Source organism: Labeo rohita, chromosome 10 (genome assembly GCF_022985175.1).
Source record: "Labeo rohita strain BAU-BD-2019 chromosome 10, IGBB_LRoh.1.0, whole genome shotgun sequence".
Taxonomy (NCBI): domain Eukaryota; kingdom Metazoa; phylum Chordata; class Actinopteri; order Cypriniformes; family Cyprinidae; genus Labeo; species Labeo rohita.
Genome location: NC_066878.1, coordinates 6,122,309 through 6,138,143, shown reverse-complemented (window position 1 = coordinate 6,138,143; position 15,835 = coordinate 6,122,309). Strand labels below are relative to the sequence as shown.

The following is a 15,835-nucleotide window of genomic DNA, read 5'->3' as shown; positions in this document are numbered from 1 at the left end:
TGATACTGAGATTATTTATCCTGGATTTTCAGACAGATAAACGCCCCCGCGGTCCTAACACGACAAGAAATGATCACGCCAATGAAAGCCACTAACAAGGCAGCCGTAATAAGCCTGCAATCTCATAATGGGTGTTCAGTCACTTCCAGGATATGCATCCCTTATACAGTGTTAATACTTCTGCTTTTCATCCTGATCACACACTTTATCAGCGTTTGCTGATGTGGTCAAAGATTTCGAAAGGTTTTAAGTACGTATTGGTTAGTAACTGGTTAGAACTGACATGTAATATGAAATCTGATCTCCAGTGTTGGTAAAAATGAGAACTAAAATAAGACATTAATGCCACCTGAATTCTAGAAATGATGGTGTTAAAGAAGATGAAACATTATAACCGCAATGACTTAGTAACACTTTAAAATAAGGTTGTTTAATAGTTAACCCGAACTAACGATAAACAACCCTTTAACATTTGTTAATCTTGGTTATTGTGAATGTCTACTGAAAATGTCAACACAAACTAACAAATAAGCAGTTGAATCATAATTCATTTAGAAATAATCATGAACTAAGATTAATTTTTAGTTCTTGAAACCTGACGCATTAACTAGTGTTAATATTTTGAACCTTATAGTAAAGTGTTACCCAACGTCAAACATTTTGGTTTCCCATACCAAAACCTCAACAGCAATAACACTGAATTCAAATTCTATTTTTATACACTTAAAACAGCAAGGAGCTTGTTAAAGTATCATTCTATCAGCACAATCTGACAGATAAAATAAAATTCAGGTGCATTTCAGTTTAGCTAAATTCCTGTAGGGAAATGAATTTGGTTTGTTTGTTAAATCTAAGCGGAAATGGTTAAGTCATTTTGGGCTGATATGGAATTAAAGAAGTAGTTCACTTCCAGAACAAAAATTTACAGATAATTTACTCACTCCCTTGTCATCCAAGATGTTCATGTCTTTCTTCTGTTGATAAGAAATAATGCTTCTTGAGGAAAAAAATTCAGGAATTATCTCCATATAATGGACTTCAATGGTGCCCCCAAGTTTAAACATCCAAAATGCAGCTTCAAATGGCTCTAAACAATCCCAGCCAAGGAAGAAGGGTCTTATCTAGAAAAACAATGGGTCATTTTTGAAACAAATTGATAATTTATATGCTTTTTAACCTCAAATGCTTGTCCTGTCCAAGTCTGCCTGAACTCTGTTTTTTTCCGGTTCAATACGTTTAATACAGTTAGGGTATGTCAAAAAACTCCCATCTCATTTTCTTCCCCAAATTTAAAATCGTCCTACATCGCTGCAGAGGTACCGACCCTGTGTTTACAAAGTGAACATACAAAGATCAAACACTCTTTACAAAAAAAAATGGTAAAACAGCGATGTAGGACGATTTTGATGTTGAAGAAGAAAACGAGACGGGAGTTTTTAGACATACCCTAACTGTATTGACCCGGATTACACAGACTACGCATGCACATCTCAGAGACAAGACCAGACAAGCATTTGAGGTTAAAAAGTATATAAATTGCCAATTTGTTTAGAAAATGACCGATAGTTTCGCTAGTAAGACCCTTCTTTCTCGGCTGGGATCATTTATAGCTGCATTTAAACTGCATTTTGGAAGTTCAAACTTGGAGGCACCACTGAAGTCCACTATATGGAGAAAATACCTGAAATGTTGTCCTCAAGAAACATAATCTCTTACTGACTGAAGAAAGAAAGACATGAACATCTTGGGTGACAAGGGGGTGAGTAAATCTGTAAATTTATGTTCTGGAAGTGGACTTCTCCTTTAAGGGTCCCACCATTTGCAGACACTGAAATCACATTGGCAAAAACCCTGAAGTGCTTATAATTTATCTTCTGGAATGGCAACAAAACTAAAAAGGCATGTATCGGTAAGCATACTGTATATAAAAATCACTAAAAATATGATTTAGTTAAACACCGTTTCATTAAAAAACAGAAGCTGAACACTGTATGCAATGTATGTTATGAAAGAAGAAAAATCCACATTAACAAAACATTCAAAACAGAATATTAAAAAGGCTGTAAATGGAATATAGAGAGTGGAATGTGTTTGTTTCATTTAGATGGACTGCTGAAATGTTTGAAATAAATATACAGTCAATTAATTCCAGGGTTGTGGAAAAAAGTAAACAATCTCAGAGGAACCACCAAGAAGAATTTGTAAATACCGAATTGTGGTTTTTGGAATCAGTGTTTTTGCTTTTCATATTCATCCCTTTTTAAAAAGCTACTTGTTGATCATAAACTGGTGTGTTTAGGAATGTGAAATATCATGTTTACGTTGCCATCTATTTTGGGAGCGCACGGCTTCTTTAAATCCATACACACACTCTTTCTAACACATACACACATGAGATGATGAGAAGACATGGTTGGGTTTAGTTCTCCTCCTCTTTAGCTTGAGAAAGTGCTTTCTCTGCGCTCGCCGAGCCCTCAAAACGCTGAGAGGCGACGGCAGCTTTTGATGGGACATGCTCTTCCTCACAATGTCTCCCTTCCTCCATAGCGTAATCTCCTAAAAATACACAAAAGATGACCATTCATACACAAAATAGATCTTGTTCTGGGGATTTACAGTTGAAGTCAAAAGTTTACATACACCTTGCAGAATCTGCAAAATGGTAATTATTTTACCAAAATAAGAAGGATCATACAAAATGCATGCAAGAAGAAAAATTATGCATTAAGAGCCAGGGTGTAAACTTTTGAACAGAATGAGAATGTGTACATTTTTCTTATTTTGCCTAAATATAAATTTTATTTCCATTTAGTACTGCCCTTCAGAAGCTACAGAAGAAATGTATATGTTCCACAAAAGACAAAATTAGTTAAATGTACCTTGATCTTCAAATTCAAAAAGTTAATGCATTGTTTTTCCATCTGAAGCATCAGTGAGCGTTTGAACCTTCTGTAATAGTTGAATATGAGTCCCTCAGTTGTACTCAGTGTGAAAAGATGGATCTCAGAATCATACAGTCATTGTTGGAAAGTGTTCAAACACACAAAAATGCTGAAAAACCAAATAATTTGTGGGACCTGAAGGATTTTTCTGAAGAACAGCAGAGATTAACTGTTTAGGACGAACAAGGGACTCATGAACAACTATCACTAAACAAAAAAAACACAGCTGTGGATCATTCAGGTAACGACAGTATTAAGAATCAAGCGTATGTAAACTTTTAAACGTGGTCATTTTTATAAATTCAACTATTATTTTATCTTGTGGTTTAAACGTCTTCTGTGAAATCTTGTATTCAGGTGAGTACTAAATAAAAAAATAACACGCATTTTGTATGATCCTTCTTATTTTGGTAAAACAATTAACATTTTGCAGATTCAGCAAGGTGTATGTAAACTTTTGACTTCAACTGTAACAGTTAAAATAGCACTACTGCTATGGAAACAAGAATGATTTTTTATTAATTTGTTAATTTAGCAAGACAGTACAGTAAAGACCAACCTGTTGTTTGAAGTAACGTCTCTCTTCTTCATCAATGAGTACGAGATTCAGGTAATAGCGAACAGAAAATTTCTTATTAATGTCCCTCATGGTGGGTGTCATCTCGTACCCAGCCAGAAAAAGACGGATAGGGATGGATTCACCTGAAGCCAATAAAGATACAGTTAAAATCCAGTATACTTTATTTCAGCATAGAAAATATGAATATTAAAAATGGTTTCATACCTCGTACAGGTGCTCCATCCATAATCTCGTATTTTGCAATGGTGTCATTTTCGTGGTACACATTTGGCCCTGTCCCTGTTGTCTCCCGTTTAATAATATCAATCTCCATGTGTTTGATCTTAATTCGCACCAACAGGAAATAGATCTTCCCTACAATCACATCTTTCAGGTGATACCTGCCATTTTTAGGAAGAAGAAAAAATTAGGATATCAGTTGATGACTAATTTAAGTTTTATTAACTAATTTAACATACAACCATGATCTGTTTGGCTGTTTTTGACTTACTTGGACTTGTTGTACTCAAACTCAATGTGTAGACAGTCCTCAATTCCCACTTCCATCTTTATGGAGGAGTTGAGTTCTGGATATGTGCTGAGTGTGTGCACTACAATGTCCATCTCTTTGCAGATGTCATTCAGTCTCCTGCTGATGGTTGCCCGCAGGAAATAGCTGAAAAAAAATATTAAAAGTTGATTATAAAACCATCTATCCAACATCTAAGATAGTTAATTGTCAACTAAGTGCACGGTATATTGTGAGGGCTCTTATAAACAATCTTTTCTGAGCTACACAATGACAGGAACATACCGTAGTTTTACATTCTGGCCTGTGTAAGACTCATACGGTTTCTCCACGTGCGTGAACTCAAAATCAAAGGTCTGAGATTGAGCCATTTCTCCAGGTCGAGCTAAATCCTTAACCAGAGAGACAAACTCATGATGGTTTCCTCTGTCATAGTACAATTCTAAGAAAAAAAAGACACAGAAGAGAAAATGTTATTATATGCACAAGTTTTGACATGGTTTCTTAATGAAATGTTTATAATTTTTTGTGTTTTATTCTTGAGTGACAATAGTTCTTTAAGTCTTTGGGTTTGTTAGGTTTGCCAGGTATGGAACAACATTATTTTACAAGCAATTTGTTGGATAAACCATGCCTTTAATATTCAATATATAATGTGTAATGAAGATTTAACAGGCCTCAGGGGAAAGTATCTTCACATGTCTTATAACAGTATATACAGCTTTAAATACAGCCCTTACTTAGAACAAGAAGAAACAAGCATCATCTTTTAGGGAAACTGTTCATTACTGAAAATGAAAACAGGATTCATAGCTTGTGATGAGCATCTAGGGGTGTGGTACCTATTATACCGCCTTTTTACTAGAGATAGGAAGTCGATTCATTTCGGAGAATCGGTTCTTTTGAACAGTTCGTTTTAAAAACAGAATAAAAACGACTCAATGATTCTTCTATGCACCACACATCGTGTTGTTTATTATGGGTTTTATTTATAAATGTATTTATTTTAATTTAATCAGTCAAATTTTTGTGTGTTGGAGGCTCAACTAACATCTAGTCATTTGTTTAGAACCTAAACATAATTTGCATTACAATAAACAATGCTAAATATTAATTAACCTTTCTTACCTAAAAAGGTCTTATAGTGTTTTAAAGGTTTAAGGTATTTTTAAGTCTCTTTTGTGGTTGATAAACCATTTCCAGTACAGGTTTTGTAAAACTTCTGTTTTAACAAAAAAAAAAAAACACAAAAAAACCGTATTTTTCGCCTCGACTAGCGACGAAAAAATGTCCGAACACGGAAGTTCTCGGATCAACAGATCGGTTCAGTCGTTAGCTAAATTTCGGACAGCATACTAGTGCTCTTGCTATTTCTGTCATATAAATATACACTTGGAACGATTTCTGAACGATTCATTTCGAATCGTGAAGGAATCATTTAGACATGTTTAGTGAACCGGTTCGTTTGATTCACTGAAAATATTTGACGAATCACGATTCACGAATCAAACACCGCCAATGTGTCATATGTCACGAGACTTGGTGTTTGTAATTTGACACTTCAACATATTATCGTGTTATTACTTAAGTCTAGATCCTCCTTAATGAAACGTGTTTTACAAAACAAATTTGCCTGCGACGGCTACAAACAAACGAACACAGATGTTAATGTTGCATTGTATTTAGCGGTCACGTTATATCACATTCGTTGCGTCATCAAGCATCGCTCCTTCAAACGTTGTAACGTTACTTACCGATTTGCCCGATAAACTCTATTTTGATCCCTTGATGCTCGAGCCTCTTGCCTGGGTTCTTCAGGGTAACGTTGACTTTCCCTGAGACTGTCTCCCCGTCGTAAAACAGAAAGTATTTGTCCTTTTTCCCGTCCTCTGTTTTATGCTCGGCCTTTTTTCTCGTCTCGGCATCATTTAGAATTATGTCAATTTCAGCAGTTTGTCCGAAACTGAAGAAGCTCATCCCGACACCTTGTGTTGGACTGATATCCTTTTGTATTCTAACACCTGGTGCAATTCCACATCAATACAATTCACAAGCGAGGTGCTTTATCTTCTGCAATGCATGCACGTTTATAATAGGCTGTTTGAAATAAACTGTAGCTAATTTTTCATATGGCTACTGTATTAATGCATGCAGAGGCTTTTTCCAGCAATGTACAAACAGACACAAGCTTCAGAAATGAATTTACTACCGGGATAGTCCACGTAAATATTTTTTTCAAAATAAAAGTCTTAAAAGAGACCACTGATATTAAATGTAACAAAATTGTTTACATTTATCAGGTGTCAAATATACCTAAAAATATTTGTATTTAGGGTTTTTTAATTATTTAAAATTTTGGTAATATGATGCACACACTTTGTTTTATTATTTTATAATATAACCTACGTATGCAATATTGGACGCGTTTTCTTCAGGTTTTAAAAACCTTTTTTTTTTATTAATGCCTCAAAATCATTAAATGTTGCGTGCACTGAAAAAAACCCTCAGTTTTTATGTTTTGTTTTCCAATACAAATTTCTAAAAATTTTATATCAAGAGGCATTTACTTGAGATGCAAAATGAAGCCCTGTTTTCTGAGAAATTGTACAAAATGAAGTGAGTTTATGCCATTGGAAAGTATTTGTTTATATTTATATTTGTTACACAAAGCAAAACTTTTTATTATAAAGTAATCAAACTCTGTTGAAAGTAGTTTTTAAAAGTCTTAAATTAACCTTCGTAAGACCTGCAGAAACCCTGATAAATGACTGCCTGAACCATAAAGCCCTGGTTTGTTGAAATAATCTATTAAACTGTATAAACTGTTAATAGGGCTGTGAAACGATTAATCAAAGTAAAAGTTTATGTTTACATACTACACGTGTGTTCACTGTGTATATTTATTATTTATATAAATATAAATATTTTTTAATACACGCATGTGTGTGTATTTATACAGTATGCATAGTAAATATACACAGTACACACACTAAGTATGTAAACATAAACTTTAATTTTAAATGCATTTAATTGCATTTAATCGTTTTTCATCTCTATTGTTAAGTAAACTATTACATTTAGTTTATTAAAAGTGAAACATAACGTGTTTATGTGGACAACACTGTCTTGATTTAAAAAGTCTAAGACTTCTTGTCACTGTCATGTAGTTACTGTCTCCCTCTAGTGAGCACAGCTAGTGATAGCACAACTCTGAGCACCGGTTACAAACATTCACGTCGTTGCCACACGCATGTTTTGTTGAAAACATTAAAAACTTCAAGTACTTGTTTAGGAAGCCAAGTCTAACAAGATTAATAGACTATTTGACAGGCGGGTAAGTGCCAAATGGTTTCTAAGCCTCCGTGCACTCGGCCTCTTTAATCTTGATGAAAGGACCACTTTTAAAGCCTATTAACAAAATATATTAAACTGCTGATTATTTGATATTATACAACTAAAAAGGTGAATGGAAAGCTACACTGTGTGGTCAAATTCTTTCATAGCAGGCATAATCCTCTGTAAATCCTGTTTAACTGAAAGTATAAGGCAAGCCATATTAACATTTATTTCGATCAAACTGATACCTATTTTTGACATCGCACACATTTTAATTAGAAGTAAACAATCAAACACTTCTTAGAATTTACTAACATTTAGTACTTATCCTTATCATTATAGTGTGTATTTATCAGGTTGGTAAGTATTTATTCCTTTGATGATCATGACGATAAAGTAACCATTCCACTGTTACTGGTAATGAACTGCACATTTTTGCCATTGAATCATATGACAATCTGTTGTTCGTATATAAACGGATATTTTCTAGTAACAGTTGGGATAGATACTAGTGTCTCACACTGTAAGTACTAGTGACTAACTAACAGTTGTATAGTTACTAGGAATAAGTAATATAAAGGCTATAATTAGCCTGCTAGTGAAACTGAAAATAGATACTAGTCACATAATTACCGGTAAAGTACGGGGATCTGTTTCTCAGATATTATTCTCTTCCTATAGTGAACTAGTGACATGAGAAATGTTCCTAGTGACAATATATTGTTTTCACGATGCGTCATCAGTTGGACATATTGGCGGCACTGAACATAAACAATACCACTGAACTGAACAAAATGTGCATATTTAGCTGATTATTGCTGGTGAAAATGGTCAGTTATTATACTGTGCTAATCGGTCGGACCGGGAAAAACATTTAGAGTACTTTAGACTGCCAAAAGTTATAACAAATCAAGGAGAAAAGTGCAAAAAAACTGGCGTTTGTGTTTGGCCAAAGTGAACCAGGATTTCCTGGGCAAGAATCTTGACAACACTCATGTTTGTTTTTATCATTTCCGGTCAGGTAGGTGAAATATTAAGCTAATTTCTTATTTAATACTGCTCGTATGTGTCTTTATCACAATATTAAATATTGAGCCTTTTCCTGCTTACTAAGTCCATCTCTGTATGACTTCCGCACATTTTTTTCCATAGTTTAGACAGCATAAATGAGCAAAACAATGTATTCAGTAGTACATTAACAGTGCAGTCCATGCTGTTATTTACATCTGAGTATGGACAGTAAATCGCATCCGGGTAACTGACCAAATAGTGACAGATACTTTTGCTAAGTAATAGTGAGGTGACTGATATACAGCCTACTAGTAAATGTGAAAATAGATACTAGTCACGCAAAGTGAGGTAAAGTAACATTACATAGATACTATGTTTTCAGAAAAAAATGTTAAATGAGCTTGCCATAAAAAGGATAAACCGAAGTAGCGTGGGTTATGCAAACGCAATCTCTGTTTACCTTTTGAATGCGCGCTTGTGATTGGCCGTCCAGGCTGTCAGTCCAGCTGTGGGCGTGGCCATCTCACCCTACTCTAAAACACGCTGCACCCTGAGAGCGCTTCATAACAGTCATTTAAAACCGCGCTAGGCATGGTACGAGCCACACATCGCTAAGTTGTACAGCGCGGTCAGACACAGAGCTTCACTGTCAGTCAGCTCTGATCATGTGCGATTGTTAGAGTTAGCAAACTAGACAAAATCTTCACAGCACTTATCCTCTGTTTTAAGACAAGTCAGCTGACTTTGGCTTTGATTTTGCGATGGCAGAACCGCAGCAACAGCTGGTTGACATCGACCCGGATTTCGAGCCTCTCTCCCGGCCGCGCTCATGCACCTGGCCGCTGCACCGACCGGAATTCAGCGAGCCGGGGAGCTCGAACACGTCCTCCCCGGCACCGTCCGTCAAGCCGGAACAAGGCATCGTGGACTTTATCAACAGCCTAAGTTTGCTGGAAGAGACCGAGGACTACCCGGAGGAGAAACCCGTCCTTTTGAACGACTTCCACTGCCAGGACAACTGCGTTCATCCCCAGCAACAGCATCCCCAGCAGCCGAATCCCCAGCTGACGCACCCGCAACAGGTGCCGCCGCTCCCCGCCCCTGCCAGCAGCTCCAGCCCTGCAGCGGCTCAGAGAAAGAGCAGCTCGTCTCGTAGGAACGCGTGGGGGAATATGTCATACGCTGACCTCATCACCAAGGCGATCGAGAGCTCCCCTGAGAAGCGGCTCACCCTGTCTCAGATCTACGAGTGGATGGTGAAGAGCGTGCCTTACTTCAAAGATAAGGGCGACAGCAACAGCTCAGCCGGCTGGAAGGTAATGGCTCTCCAAGGCCAAGCTCAAGTGTCATTAAAAGTAGCATTAGAGGTCCCATCATACTCTATATGTTATATTTAAACACACTTACACATAGGAGCATCATTTAATGTGTCCATTAATGTATTTTATTAAATACATTATTAAATTAAATTATAATTTATGTATTTTATTAAAAGATCAACTACTCAAAACTAGCTAAAAGAGCAATTCAGAGCCTGTCTGACTGTGATCTTCTACACACAAATGCATTTTCTTAATCAATATTTTCATCTGTATTTCCAGTTAAACTTGATAAAATGATACTTCCTTATAAGAAGATAAATCTGCTATGCAGGACATTAAGACATCCTTTTTGTGAATATATCTGACAAAATCAAGAAACAAGTTTTATTTAGGCAGTGGATTTCCTCCTAAATGACCTTTTTACCTAACCCAATAACCTCTGCCTGACTGGTAATTTTTTTTGTTAACCGAATTTAGCCAAGCTTTTACAGGGGGTCCTGGGTGGGCCTGGCCCATCCAACAATGTTTTAAAAATTTTTTAATAACAATGTAGGCCTCTAAAAAAAAAGGTGTAGGGTAATATATGACAGTCATGGTTATCCTTCAAAAGCGCAGTTGTGGATTCCCTCTCTGCGCAAATGAATGACATGTGGTTTGTTATGGAATTCAAGGCTCGAAAGAGGAGGGACACAAGCGCACAATTTTCAGAAGAATGAACAGCCCAGTATCAGCTGCGCATTTGCTGATGCCAGATCAGTTTAAGTGTTGTTTAATATCCTTGACAGAAGTACTTGTGGTTTGGCTTTCTGTCGTCAGCCTGACGTAGAGACGGTTCAATAAGGGAAAATAACAAATTGTACCCGCTCATGTACAAAAAACGTTTTTTGACTCGCCCTCACGTCATTCCAAAACCTGAATGACTTTGTTTCTTCTATGAAACTCCAAAATAGAAAATTTCTGTTGCATGCTGGTCCTGAAGCAAAACCGCCATTAAAAAGTGGTCCATCTGCTTGTGCATTATATTATTTTATTGTTTTTTAACTTGTAGTGTGAGTGAACTGTGGTCATTTTCATTAGTTGTAGTCACATGACCTGTTTTTCCAGCACTCATGCAGAGGTATTTAGTAAGTCTTATGTTTTGACGACACATTTCTAAAGCTCCTGAGGTGCTTTGAGGTGCCTGATGACTAAAACCAACTATCATGACTCTAGGAGGGCTGCCACGAGTGAGGTGGAGCAAACAGAGAGTGATTTCAGTGTTGAAAGGGTCTTTGTCAACCTGTCATTTATTTCTAGAGCACTTGTTCCTGTCTCTGATTCACCCCTACATACAATCCACTTTTGTTTCTTTGCTTGCTTGGTGCGTAAATGGAAATACAAATCCTTACCGTCACACATGTCAGGGCCTCCTCCCAACACTGCGCTAAAAATACCGGCAGGATTACCTGTCATTACAGGGAGACACATTTACCTGAAAGGTGTGGTCTGCCCCCCTCCTCACCGCTATCGGCTCTACACGCCACGACAAAGCATTGTCTGGACTCCTCCACCTGTGACATCATAGTTTCAACATTCCATTCACTCGTAGGATGTTTGCAGGGGTTGGACTGTTCTTTATCATCATACTGTCTACATACCTGAGACTACATAAGTATTTTGCTTCCTTTCCCAGTAGATTCCAGTCTTTGACTGTCACGTAACGTAGTAAAACCTGAGGACTGAAAGAAGGGGTTTGCCATGATGCAGTTGAGTCATTGTCATATGATTAGAAATATAATACATTGTTTTTTTTGTTTTTTTTTTGTTTTTTGGAAAGACAGTTTAGGATATATACACTACCTTTATAAAGAAGTCTCTTCTTTTTTCTTGAACTGTTTTCTATTTGAATATATTTTAAAATGTAATTTATTCCTGTGACCAAAGCTGAATTTTCCGCATCATTACTCCAGTCTTCAGTGTCATATGATCCTTCAGAAATAATTTTAATAGGCTGAATTGCTGTTCAGTAAACATTTATTTATTTGAAAGAAATTAAAGAAATTAATGCTTTTATGTAGCAAGGATTCTTCAAATTGATTGAAAGTGATGATACAGATGTTTATAATGTTACAAAAGATTTCTATTTCAGATAAATGCTGTTCTTCTGAACTTTTTTATTCATCAAAGAACCTTGAAAAAAATTACTTAGCTGTTTTTAACATAATAATAATAAAAAATGCTTTTTGAGCAGCACATCAGAATATTAGAATGATTTCTGAAGGATCATGTGCCTAGAGTAATGATGCTACAAATTCAGCTTTAAAATCACAGGAATAAAATATATTTTAAAACATATTCAAATAGAAAACAGTTATTTTAAATAGTAAAAATACTTCAAAACTTTATTGTTTTTGTGGTATTTTAGATAAAATAAATGCAGGCTTGGTGAGCAGAAGAGACTTCATTTAAAAAACATTAAAAATCTTACTGTTCAAAAACTTTTGACTGGTGTGTGTGTATGTATATGTATAAATTCGCAAAAAACGATAACTTCACTTTTTTTTATTTTCAAAAATCATGTTTTTTCATTGTGCATTCCAGTTAATATCAATCAAACTGCATTTGGGTTATTCTGATTAAGTAAAAATAACTAAAGAATTACAGCTAACTAACAAAATAAAAAACACGATTTTTGATCATGTAAAAATCAGAGTTATGTGTTTTTGCATATAAACTCATAAATAAATATATATATTATATTATTTTTATGTATTATATTATTATTATTATTATTATTTCATAAATATAATCATATATATTTAAGACGAGTAATGCTGCAACAAATAATTTATTCAGTTTTAAATTGGCTCTAATAGCTGGAAATGATACAATTATGATGTAACTTCATTACAGCTATGAATTCATAAACCCACTTTTGCTGGAAAATGATGTCATAATGCGATTCCTTTATGATTTTCAACCCTTTCTAACTGATGCTTGCAAGACGTCAGAAATTATTCTTGCAACTGTGACAAAAAATACATCTGTTAGCCAGTTGGATACATTTAATATGGTGACATATTTAAATCAGAATAATTTGCAACAAGAAAACCGAAGGCTTAAGTTTGACACTGTATGCAAATGTCTGTCATTGAAAGACGTACCGTCATTGCACCACTTTTTTTGCTTTTGTTCTGAAACATACACCATGTTCTAAAGAGTTTTTGTCGTAACTAACCAATATAACCAGACATCTTGTTGATTGGCCGGCTGTGGCTTCTACAGCATAATGCTGAATTCTTCCTCCCACTTTGGAATCTCATTGGTCCAAAATACTGTTTCACATCAAATGTGTTGTAATTGACCCTTCGCAAAGGCCCGCCCCCTTTCATAACTACGTCTGATAAGCTACGGCGCTCTCATGCCACATATCATGTTGCAAAGAGGAAACTGATAATGCACCGACAGACAAGACAGAGCAGGTTACTTTAGGTATGAAACAAAGTCTCAGTTTTTAAAATGTGTCATTTTGTAAGAAATTCAAAAAAGAAATACAGTTTGTGGCCTTTTATGTGTCGTGAAAGAGCGCTGTAGCACCTCAGTTCAAGCAGCATGTAAACCGATCATCTCTTCCACTTTACTAGCACAAAATAAACATGAATGAACATCAAAAGATATTGTTTCAACCACAGAAAGACGTCAATACACACCATTTTTCAAGTTCGAGTCCATCAGTGTTATTCTACTGTCCTGTCTGGATTGTTTATCAAACAAAAAAGGCAGATTCAGCATTATGATTGGTCAAATCGCCTGTCAATCAAACTCTTGGCAAAGGGTCAGTTGGCTATTGAGCCTTTTGGGCCACATCAGTTTCATTGTGGACAAATTGCATGTTTCTGGAATCTGAAATTTGTTCTAGATTAATTATCGTTGCTGAATCAAAGCTAGAATTGTGTGCAAACTGATCACTTTTGTTCACTTCACAAGCCTCTTCTGATGCGCTAGCTTTTTTTTAGTTTCAAGCCTTGAATTTAGGCATAGCTGCCAGATAGAAGTCAAGGAGGTTGAAGTGAAAATGCGAAAATGCTACCCTGTGGTTCAAATATCTCTGGGGTTCAGAGGTCAAAATTTAGAGGTCATGCCACCAAGTTTGTGAAGCATGTAATGGGAGTCCATGTTCATTCCTTTAAAGTCAAAGTGAAATAATGAGAATAGCATTTAGACTCATTTTATGAGGTTTTGGCACCCAGTATGTTATAACTCTCATGTATTTTTAAAATATGTGAGCCGTTGTTTTATTATAGTTAAAACGCACACAGGTAGAATTCAGTGTTCACTGTAAAAATGGTATGTACTTTGTGTTTCAGAGCTTTGGCAGTTTGCACCCAAAACTGATGTGTTACTATGTCTGTGGTGTAGTGATACAATCTTGTGTGGAGCCTTACTGTAGCCCATCTTGTGTAATTCAACACTCCCTTTATCATTCATATCATTTTATTGCCATTTTTACTATTTAATCCCATTCATAACGTCATTAACGGCACCAAGAGTTACTCACCCGAATTAATAAATGAACCCATGTGGTTTTCATTAAGTTATTTTAGAAAAAAACAAGCTTTCTCACTTCCCCCTCTTTCTCATGCTTTTGAAAAATGTTTAACTCTGAGCCCTGCTTACAGCACATGAACCCTGTTACCTCTACATGCTTTGAAGTTCACCATAGGCTTTCACCTCATCTACTAACATGCACACACACACACACACATGCACAAACATGCAAGCTATACATTTGTACGTTAGTGTTTTCAGGCTATTTCAAGGCACGCACAATATTTGTTTAAGCTTATCTTGAGCAGATACCAATTTGTATCCTAGTTTGTCGTTTGGTAAGTTTCGAGTGTAGGCGTACCGGCCACTGATTCTCCAAAACTAGTCACTTTTGACCTGTTTGTGGATTTGAAGTGTGCTTTAGGTAATTCTAGAATTTTACATTTATCTTATACAGTTAGTGAACTCAGTTTCTCTGAATTTATCTGATAGATAAATGTCAGGATGTACAGGTGATGTGTGCAGAGGTTGAAGTTTGTGGTTTGTAGATGATACCTGCTCTGCATAACACGGGTGGTGTGTAATTAGCATTGTGCAAGGTGCAGCAAATTGAGGGACATTTTGCTTTTACACACACTCAAAGCGAAAGAGAGAAAGGAAAGGGAGGAAAGGGGTGAAAATGAAATGAAAGCACATGCAGCGCTGCTCCACCGTACCACAGACAGATGAAAGAGTTCATCACTGTGGCTCTGTGAGTTGGTGCAGACTTTGGCTCTGTGGGTACCTGTGGCTTTTAATCTAGAGCTACATCAGTGTGCATGCATGGGACAGTAGCGTGACAAAAAGATACTTGCGAAAACCCTCTGAATTCATCAGATATCTGGAAAAAAGTCCCCAAACTGAAATGTCAAATGACGACGACCGGATGTCGGCACCAAAGGTGAAATGCAGAAAAAGAATGTAATGTATGCACTTATGATTAGAATTCAGAAAAGTTATTACAATGTGTCCTTTTAATGTTGGCACCAAAAACCCTCATGTTTTGTTCAGGTCTTTTTGACCTGGAAAGGTTTTTCTTTTTCCTGAAAATGCTAGTTAACGTCATTGCGATTAAGACTTACTGTCTTTGCTCATACACTGTAAAAAACAATTTGTTGAGTCAACTTAAAATAATTTGTAACCTGGCTGCCTTAAAATTTTAAGTTCAGTCAACTCGAAAAAAAAAAGTTTATTCAACTTGAAATGTTAAATTATACTAAGTGACAACTTAGATATTTGAGTTGAATCAACTTAAAATTTTAAGGCAGCTGGGTTACTTGCCCATCTGTTAAGTTTAGCAAACACAAATATCTAAGTTGTTACTTAGTACAACTTAACATTTCAAGTTGACTAAACTTATTTTAGTTGACCGAACTTACAATTTTAAGGCTGCAGGGTAACAAATTATTTTAAGCTGACTCAACAAATTGTGTTTTTTTTTTTTTTTTTTTTTTACAGTGTACAGGCTTTAATAGCTTCTAAAAATGATTCTTTTGTGTACTTCACAAGTATTTTTTCACCCTGTTTTGATAAACTTCTGGTCTCTGGTCAAAAAATGACCAGCCTGATA

General features: G+C 35.9%; 2 protein-coding genes across 2 annotated transcripts in view; one reads left to right on the top strand and one right to left on the bottom strand.

The window, feature by feature from the left end:
- vps26bl (vacuolar protein sorting 26 homolog B, like) lies at positions 1 to 6,258 on the bottom strand. Its single transcript, XM_051121545.1, is given in 7 exon segments — positions 1 to 2,500; positions 2,503 to 2,556; positions 3,502 to 3,644; positions 3,727 to 3,902; positions 4,013 to 4,177; positions 4,316 to 4,472; positions 5,785 to 6,258. Coding segments are annotated over 7 exon segments (999 nt in total). The 5' UTR covers positions 6,008 to 6,258; the 3' UTR covers positions 1 to 2,419.
- A 2,675-nt stretch (positions 6,259 to 8,933) lies between these two features.
- The window catches only part of foxo1b (forkhead box O1 b), a 34,850-nt gene continuing 27,948 nt past the window's right edge, over positions 8,934 to 15,835 (top strand). Inside the window, exon 1 of the mRNA XM_051121384.1 lies at positions 8,934 to 9,693. Coding sequence (XP_050977341.1) covers positions 9,139 to 9,693 — 555 coding nt within the window. The 5' untranslated portion in view covers positions 8,934 to 9,138. The remainder of the gene's footprint in view (positions 9,694 to 15,835) is intronic.